This window comes from Theobroma cacao, chromosome 5 (genome assembly GCF_000208745.1).
Source record: "Theobroma cacao cultivar B97-61/B2 chromosome 5, Criollo_cocoa_genome_V2, whole genome shotgun sequence".
NCBI classification, from domain to species: Eukaryota; Viridiplantae; Streptophyta; class Magnoliopsida; order Malvales; family Malvaceae; genus Theobroma; species Theobroma cacao.
In genome coordinates, this window is record NC_030854.1 from 32436475 (window position 1) to 32446655 (window position 10181).

The 10181-nt window shown below is 34.1% G+C and overlaps 1 protein-coding gene and 1 long non-coding RNA gene across 2 annotated transcripts; both read right to left on the reverse strand.

Moving 5' to 3' along the window:
* LOC18599582 lies at window positions 201–1901 on the reverse strand. Its single transcript, XR_001927778.1, has 2 exons — window positions 1285–1901; window positions 201–475 (listed from the first exon to the last, which is right to left on the reverse strand). It is a non-coding gene; the product is annotated as an uncharacterized LOC18599582 (long non-coding RNA).
* Window positions 1900–4211, reverse strand: LOC108660471 (putative disease resistance protein RGA1). The gene is made up of 2 exons (XM_018121030.1): window positions 1990–4211; window positions 1900–1903 (listed from the first exon to the last, which is right to left on the reverse strand). The coding sequence occupies exons 1-2, from the start codon at window positions 4005–4007 to the stop codon at window positions 1900–1902; spliced, it is 2022 nt and encodes a 673-aa protein (XP_017976519.1). The 5' UTR covers window positions 4008–4211.

Sequence of the window (10181 nt, forward strand, 5' to 3'; positions counted from 1 at the left end):
ATATCCAATATAGAGATACAATACTGATTTGAAAGAAGGGTTTACAATATCTAACTTAAGCTCCATGAGCTGCTGACTCCTGAGAGTTCAACCAGAATGCAAATCTCTGAAAAATTATTTTTAACAATAAGTAAAGAAAGATTATTTTATACACCTAAACGTAAAATTAAGTTTTGTCCATGAAACAACAAACAATAATGTTGAATCCAAAAGATATAAGACGAAGCCGAATCTTGAATTCAAACCCAAGACATCAAACCAACATTGAGCGAAACAAGGAAATTACAGCCCACAAACAAGCATCAAATTTCAGATAGGTCCATAACACAACTAGCTAGAATACAACCCAACAATCAGGACATAAGGCAAGCCAGGAACACTTCTGGAATCATATTTAGTGGTTACGTGGAGAATGGTGCAGCCACCATGAGAATTCCAGTCCAATTACGTACCAATAAATGGAGATACATGCGCCCTGCCACTCAATAACAAATTAACAATGGATGAGCAAAATCTCTAAAGAATGCTAAAATGGACACCAACATGTTTTGGTATATTAGGATGTGAAAAAATGTAGTTGCTATTTCGGAAAAGTCATCTTTATTTAAATAAAAAAGGTTCTTTACTCAGTCACTCTTTCATTTGTTACGTTAGTTTTTAAGTTTTAATGGTTCTACTATTCTCTTTACTGATTTTCTTTTTAGAAAAAAACTAGTAAAAAAATCATTAATATGTTTAAATAAGAATGAAGAAATATATAATTAAAAACAATACCATGGTACCTCTTAAAAGGGACGAAACCCAATTGAAACATGATAATAAATGTGCACATAAACTAAATACTGATATCTTTTATTATTTGTAAAAATAAGTTTCCTTTTGGAGTATATTTGTATTAGTATAAGTTCCTACATTGTTTATTATTTTATTTCTATAAAACTAAAATATATGAATAATTTAAGTTCAAAAACAACAACGAAAAAAAAAGAAAAATGAAGATAAACAACTATGTACCACGTATCTTTCATAACTTAAATATCTTTATTTTGTTTTGTAATTTCTTTTGAAATAACAGTATTGTAAGCATGAAGTAACATATTGCTACTACTTAGTTGATCATATTACTTGTTAATTGAGTCTTAAAAACATTGATTTCCAGACTAACCACTAAAATCACTTGTATCATTTCGCTGACAATTTATAAAACAAATAAAACTCAATCTAATATGTATAAATGGAAGAAAGAAAGAAAGAAAATTCAAGAAAAAAAGTGGGAAAAATTACTTCTTAGCGAGTCGTTACGCTGCACAATCTTGGCCCAATCCTCTTCTGTTTCTGGCTTCCATCTTTCGTTTAAATTGGGACAATGCATAATAGTCATTTCTTTGAGGCACGGCATACCCTCCGGCGGAGCCATCAATCCGTATGTTCGAGACGTGAGCAATCTTGGCCCAATCCTCTCCTGTTTCTGGTCTGCATCTTTCGTTCAAAATGGGACAATGCATAATACTCAATTCTCTGAGGCAAGGCATACTCTCTGGTAGAGATGACAGTTTTGGGCATTCCCCAATACTAAACCTTTCAAGTGATGTGAGATTCTGCCACTCCGCCAATGTTGTGAGATTCTTGCATTCTTCGATTACCAGGATCTGCAAAGTGTTGGCAGATTCTCCAAGAAGCCAATTGGGTAGTGCCTCCAGCCTTGGTAACCATCCAATGATTAATGTTTGAAGGCGTAACCCACTGCCAATGTGGTGATCTTGACTGTCATCTTCTTTTCCTCTCGCTTTGGATGCCAATATCATATTTCGATGGAGCTTTTCGCAATTCGAAATCACCAGAACTTTTAACGCGGTTAAAGCTTTAATACCTTGTGGCAGCGCGATCAAGTTCTTGCAATCAACTATGATCAATGTATGAAGGGATGTCAGATTTCGAATCCCATCAAACAAATATTCTAAATTTTCGCAATAAGCGATAAACAAATACCGAAGAGATTTCAAGTACTCAAGTCCACTCTTGGATAGAACTTTCTGCTTTGTACTTATTGATAACATTCTGAGACTAATCATGTATCTCATATTGCTGGGCAACTCTTCAATTCCTGCTTGAATGAGAAGCAGAGTTTGCAAGCACGGTAACTTACATATGAAATTTGGAAGTTTCTTGATATTGGAGTTGCTGCTTAATTCGAGATATCTTAAATGCTTCAAACCACTAATCCTTTTGGGCACTACCTCAAGACTAGACCCTTGTAGAGTAAGCACTCGCAACTTTTGAAACCTTGAAAGACATTTTTCGATAAATGATTCACTGTTGGCATCTGCTTTCATATTTTCAAAACGAAATGTGTGCAGATGACATAATTTATCAATATCAAAGAAGTCACAAGAGTTTTTCTCAAGAAAATCAGAGTTTTCAAGGCATAAATGTCGAATTCCTGGGGTAATAATTTGTTTGAAAGAGTTTATCGTGGAGCACCTATTCTTCGCCACTAATACTGCAAGATCATGTAGAAGATCATGCATTTTAAAAAAATATTGTCTAGACAAACTTTTATCAAAATCTTGAAAAAAAGACATTGATGATAGATCATTCAAATAACGACAACCAATATCTATTGGGTCATCATTTTCATTGGAGGATTGAAGCAAATCATGAGCCATCCAAAAATGGATCAACTCCATGTAATTAAATTCATAATCCTTTGGAAAGACTGAAAGATGAGCAAAACATAACTTTAAATATGGAGGCAATTGATCATAACTCAATTTCAAAACAGGAAAAACGTTGTTTTCCTTTTGCATTACTTTCCACATTTCACTATCTCTCACAAGTTTCCAATCATATTCTGAAGTTTTGCCAAGAAGTAAGCTCCCAAGTGTCTTCAAAACCAAAGGAATTCCAGTGCAACTTTTAACTATCTCTTTCCCAATTTTTACCAGGTTTGAGTATTGATTCGTTTCCCTTTTCTTGAATGCAAATTGGAGAAACAAAGACAAAGCTTCCTTTTCTGGAAGACCTTCTAAATTGTGTGTTGGGATAGTGCCCATGATCTCTGCAACTCGGCTACTACGAGTGGTGACTACAATTTTGCTTCCCCTACCTCCTCCCACAAGAAACTGTTTCAATTCATTCCATTTATGATCATCTTCGTTCCACAAATCATCTAGAATGAGTAAATATTTTTTCCCATCTAAACAGTCTCGTAAGACCTTTTGTAATTGATCTAAATCCATGTTACTCCAATCTTCGTTGACCTTTTTTGCCGCTTTAATAATTTTCATAATTAATCGTTTCAAATGAAAATCATCTGAAACACACACCCATATTTTCAACTGAAATTCCCCATCTATGATTTCATCATTGAGCAGCAATTTTGCAAGGGCGGTCTTTCCGAGGCCTCCAATTCCAACTACAGGAAGGACAGATATGTTTTCCCCATCAGGTGGGTCTTGCATCAAAGCTTTTATGATTTTTTCTTTGTCCTCATCTCTACCGATGATATCCGCTGCTTGCACAAAAGAGTGGGTCTCCCTGTCCGGGCCCATAACAACATGCCTAGTGTCATAATGTCTTTCAGCGAGATGAAAATTAGCTTTCAAAGCAGCAATCTCACCAAATCTCAGGGTAACTTTTTTAATCTTTTGGGCCATCCTAAATCGAAAAGCAAGTGGGTTTGAGCTTGAAAAGAAATGACTTACCTTCTTTCCGATGTTCCTCTGTTTCAGAACTTGCTTCCGCAACGCTTCGATTTCAAATTCATCCAACACATCTTCTGCATCATAACAGGCATCCGTCAGCTTTTGCAACCAATTCCGCAGCTGATTAGTATGAGCTTGGTTTTCTTCAGCATCTAAGAGCACATCTTTGACAGTGGTCAATATGTCATTAAGCCTTTGAAAGTCGGATTGGACACCCCAAGCTAGAGAAATTTCTTGATGAGCAACAGTGGCTAGTTTCTGAACTACATTTTCTACAATGTTAAAGGCAAAGGTTTCAGCCATGAATTTTTGAGGTGGTGAACAAGGGGAAGGAAAAGGAAAGAAAGAAACAGAAGAGAACACAATTTGTGTGAAATGATATTTATTGCCACTGACTGACTACATATCTTGAAGCAAATAGAATTCAGATGAATCGTAGATGGAAAAAGCAGCTGTGAAATGAGAAAGAAAGCCAGAGAAGGAAAACAATAAATGGAGGAACAAAACAAATCTTAACATTTATTTGATAAAGTTTCCTATTTTTAATTAATTTTTATTTTTTAGTGTCAAAATTTGCCGTGTTTCTACTGCAATACTACTTGGTCGTGTTTCCACTGCAATACTACCCATGAAGGATAGTTTTTTTGTACCGATACTCTTTAAAAATTTTTAAAGTGAGAAAGTGATTTGCATACTTAAGAGTATATGTGGACCGAGTCGACGCTTGGCAAAGTCACTCAAACAAGAGCTTTTTAAGTTTCAAATTTAGAGATTTTATATTTATATAATAATAATATAATTAATTATATTAAAAAATATAATTATATTTGATGCACTGATAGTATAACTTCTATATACTATCAGTCTATTAAAATATGTCATCTCATTAACAAAATAAAATTAAAATATTATAAAAGCTTAAAATTAAATTTTAAAAAGTTAATACTTTATATTAATTATACTTTTGCCTCTTTAGCAATGACAACAGGCTAAAGAAATGATAGGTGGAATTTCTGAATAAACGAATAGTTAAGCGAAAACTTTATAAATTAATCAGACATGGTTGATATATATTAATTGAGTAATTACTTTATTAATTTTTTTTAATTTTAATAATAAGTAATTTAATTAAACGATGATCAATTTAATGGGTTCCAATCCACAAGGATTAATTAATTGTTTTAAACGATAAATAATAGTTTATATTAATCAATAAAACCATCATTAGTTGAGACAATATACTGCTTTGTTGATGTTTTCTAGTGTCAAAATGTTATTTGAACGCCATGAAAGCAAGCACCACAGTTAGTTGCTTCTTCCATTCTTGATATATACGAGACAATCATGACCAATCTTGAGCCAATCCTAACCGATTTAAAAGAGGAAGATCTTTGACAGTCAATTCTTTGAGGCACTGCGTTGGTCTGCCAGAGCGGGATGCAAGGAATTAGACGTTGACTTAAATCGAAAAATAATACATCAAATTACTCTGTCAAGGCAAGGAGGGGATCAGAGTATATTCTTGTATTGTAGCAGCAGTAATTATAAAAAACTGATCTTCGCTTGTAAAATTGAAAGAATAGAAATCTATATTAATATGGAATATCAATTGTTTAATTTGGTATTACGATTTAAGTGATACATATATACTCTGTTGACCAAATTATCTATAATAATATAAATTAATAATGAAAACTATATATAAAACTATAGGAACATTTAAGTTGACAATATTATATCAAAGCTGAATTAATGTAAACATTAAGTTGACAATATTACATCTTCAACTATATACTGTTACTGATGTGAACTAAAACAAGCTATTTACGATTTGATTTGCTTTGAGGTTGCTGGTTTCTACAGGAAAAGGCTGCAGCCTTGCGTTGGTACTTGGTAGGATTCAAACAGCATTTTGATGCTAGAAAATATCAACAAATATGTATATTGTCCAAAGTCCAGACTATAATGATGCTCTTCCGATGAAATTTACTCATTAATTAAATTAAATTAAATTAAATTCCACTAGCACTACTTATCGTATAAAACAATTATTTCAAATCTAAACACAGCTGGCAACAGAACATCATTCATTATTTTATAGTTATAGAAATTGTATATATATTCTAATAATGTGGCAAGTTGTACTATTATTTAATTAAACTAGACCTTTGCACATGAAAGCACCATTCCCAACTGCTCTCTTGTCTCTATACAGGCAATAATAAACAAAACAAAGAAATTACAATCCAACAATCAAGACCAACAGAATAAGTCCCTTTCTTCGCACCAACTCCTGATGCAACTGTGATCCATTTAATAGTTGAAACTAATTGATAAAACCATCATTAGTTTAGACAATATACAGATTTGTTGATATTTTCTAGTGTCAAAATGTTATTTGGAAGCTATGAAAGCAAGCATGTAATTAAGAGAATATATATACCATTCGGTTAAGTATCAAGAAACCTATACCTGAACGCCTGATCAAGAGCTATCTAAATGCAGTTTTCTATCAAGGCCAATCTTAACAGATAAAACTTGATTGCAAATGGTTTGGGACATTTTTTACAAATTAATGTGAGACCAAGTGCTGAAGTCAATTACACTGACCTGGAATTTAATATAGCAAATGATCAGGCCGATGATTAGGTAAACTCATTTCTCTTGTTTTTATTCCCAATTGTCTCCATTTTTCATGATTTATTTTCAATTTTTTTACAACGAGTGTTAGAGAATTGATATTGTTTTTAGTTGAGAAATTGTAATTATATGCTGGCCTTGTTAATCTAGATATCAGTATATAATGTTTAGCATTCAAATAACTAATAACATTATGATCAGCTAAATTACGTGTCTATTATTAATATTACTTTTATTGTCCTCAAGGGGTGGCAGCCAATAACCCGTTGGAGATCATTATTATATATAGTACAGATATTGGTAAATAATGGTGGGTGGTAGAATGAGGTTTCAAGTTAAACACCTTGGACTAGGAATTAGAAGCAAACAGCGTATACATAGTTCTTTGCTTTCCATTACAAGACTACCCAGGTCAACGCGTGATTAGGTTTCACCAAATCCTTCTCTCTCTTTCTTTCTCATTTCACAGCTGCTTCCTCCGTTTGTGATCCGTCTGAACTATATTTGCTTCAAGATATGTTGTGGAAATTGTCCAAGAATCAACAAAAATAAAATTCAGAGAAAATAAGCAAACAGAAAAACACAAGAATTTACGTGGTTCGGCCTTTTGCCTACATCCACGAAGTGAAACTGTTCTTCTATTATTGAGACTTTTGAAGTACAATAAATTGACCTTTATGGTTTCCCAAACCAACCCAAGATCCCTTGCACACTCTTCCTCAATAACCTCCCAAGAACACTCACTCAAACCACTCTAGCACCACCTAGAGCAAAAGATAGAGTTACAAGATGTTCCCTCTCTAGAGCTCTTAAAGCACTACTTGCAATTCTAAAGCCTAGAAATCCACTTTTATAGTATAAAAGTTCAAAGTAGAATGTGATTAGGATTCGATGTGGAATAAGAAGTTTAAAACCATACAACTACTTAATATTGTATACAAACAAAAATCCTAATCAAATAAAATCTAGAATTCTAGTCAACTTAAAACTCAACAAATCTCCACTTTTGACTTGAATTCAAACTCCTTAAACCTCTTCCACTAGTTGCACCTAATTGCAACTTCCTAACTCCACCTACTTTTCAACACCTTGAACAACTCTCCAAGCATAAGACTTTCTAAATCATTGGCCTTTATAATTACCACGACTACACATACCGAATCAAGCATGGTCCAACACTTGATTCCACAAAACGGCTAATGCACCTGTGTAGCCGTCAAGTCAATGGCACTAATTGACTTCAGAAAGGGACCTCGACGACCTTTCCAATTCACTACTGGCAAGATTTTTCATCCTTTCACCATCATCTACACCATGGGAATCTTTCATCACTTCCTCGGCAAATGAAATCTCACTTTGGTAGCTACCATCCCCTGTGCACTGTTCCCATCCTTTCGAGGCCTCACATTCTAGATGATACAAGCCATTATGCAAATTCTCCTTCATCAGGACCATGTCGCCTTGTGTGACTTTTACTACTCTATCACAAGCAGAATATCCATACCCTTTGGAGTCTAACAGGCTCAATGATATTAGATTCTTACGCATCTTTGGGACATAGGCCACACCACCCAAAGAGCGCACAACCCCATCAAACATTTTGTGTCACGACCCGAAACTCCCATCGGGCCCGTGACAACCGCCGCGACGTCCCGATAAGTACTCATTACCCCGAATGCCGATCGAAACCCAGCAAGGCTTAGCATCAACTTTCGCATCTCTCCAGTGAGCGACAGTTATTAAATCTCGCATTTCAAGAAATCATAAGTTGTTTCCAACTCAAAATAATAAAATATTATTTTTTAGCTCACAGGGGCATTTTTTGTCATTTTTTTTGAAATTTCGAAATCCGTAAAAATGTAATATGTAAGTGGAAACACATATTTCATGATTTAAATTAAATTTTGAAGTCTAAAACATTCATTTAAAGTAAAATTATAGCTATTTGAATATAATAAAAACATTAAATAAAATATTCTATTTTCTTAAAACACAATATTTTCAAAGTCTTCCTAAAATAACTTTTGTAGCGTAAGAGTAAAATAAATTTATTCATATAGTAATAAAGATAATTAAAGTATGAAATTTTGTTTACAGTGACACGTGGGCCCCCAACAAACCAAGAAGGTGTAGAGCTACGAACCCTTACTTCCTATGATGCAACTCCAAGATTAATTCTCGTCTTAATCAACTATTAACAAACTGTCTTGAGCCTGAAAAATGTATAGGAAGAGGGGTGAGATTAAATAATCCCAATGAGTAAATAATTATCATCAAAAACATCTAAAGCCGAGTAGATGGAGACAATATAAAAACGTTATATCTCAATAATGTTCATAACACAAAATTCGTTTCAATCTATACCAAACAATTTCTTTTCATCAAAATTTCCCTGACTTATGAGTTTCTTAAACTTGGCCCCTGCCAGAATCATTCTCGCGGGTACCTTCGTCAAGGTATCCCACTGAGACCGCCAAGGCTGTTCAATGACCCATACCCATAAACATGTTTTCACATCTGACACACAGCCGTTCCTTGGAGTTGGCTGAGTCTCACTCTCACGTGGTGACCCGAACGTGAGGTGCACTCAAATCATACCTCAGGAGATACTTCACCCAACATCTCCCCCCGAAGGTAAGTATATAATTGGGTTACCATACCCCTCTCATAGGCAGTCCACGGAAACCCCCACCACTGCAGTGACCGTGAGGTGCATTTAAATCTTACCTCAGGAGATACTTCATCCAACATCTCCCCCCGGAGGTAAATATATAATTGGGTTACCGTGCCCCTCTCATAGGTAGTCCACGAAAACCCCCACCACTACAGTGACCGTTTAATATACCACCAGACCCATAAAAATTCCAATAGCATAATATGGCGAATAAAATGTAATTCAGTCTACCGAGACCAATCCAAAACTATTCATATATTTCATGCCAACCCAAAAAATTTAGCCATCATGCTACCATAATGTCATAAGCCACAATTTCAATAACATATAAAATCATAAATTTCAACACAGTCTCTATATACTCAATTTTTTCAAAACAATATTTGATTTTAAAATCAGTATAAATCTCATTTTTATTAAAAACATTTTAATTGGAAAACATAATATTTTATAATTTAACTCACCATTCAATAAAAGCATCAAACAAGTATAATAACTCTAGATATTTAAGACGATAAGTTGTCCACTCACAGTTCTAGGAGTTGATGTACTCCTAATCCCAGTCTTCAAGCACAATTTCTGTACTTTTACCAATGTAATTTGCTCACTACCTATCCACAATGTACAATACATAATTCACCACATCAATGCTTGACCATTATAAAATCAATTCAGGCTCGGTATATATGCATGATATGATATACAACTTATCCGACTATCGCTTAAGTGTGGTGCTGACCTAATTCGGCCTATTACCCGATTAAATCGACATACGCGTCCGTTTAAACTCCAAATTAATTTTTTTCAGTTTCTATACCTCAATTGCACCCAAATTGACTTAATGTCCCTCAGTGTGGTGCAAATTATCAGTCTCGATAGTAAATTACGAAAATACCCTTAATGGGTAAAAATTCATATTTTTGCTCCGAAAATTTTCATTATTTTTCTAGACTCATAATTCATCATTATTCATCATAATTCCTCAAATAAACATCAAGATCATCAGCCAATATTCCCCCAGAAAATTCAGCCAATAATGGTAATGGAGGAAAATGAATTCTTTTCTTATTATTTTGTTTCTAAATATGCTAAACTAACTTAAAACACTAACATAACTTAAAATCAAATTAATCTAACAAGTTTCTCTCTCCTAACCCATTTTT

Bases quoted from the DNA above. Each gene is read 5' to 3' on its own strand.
- LOC108660471 (XM_018121030.1), bottom strand. From the start codon at position 4,007: ATGGCTGAAACCTTTGCCTTTAACATTGTAGAAAATGTAGTTCAGAAA.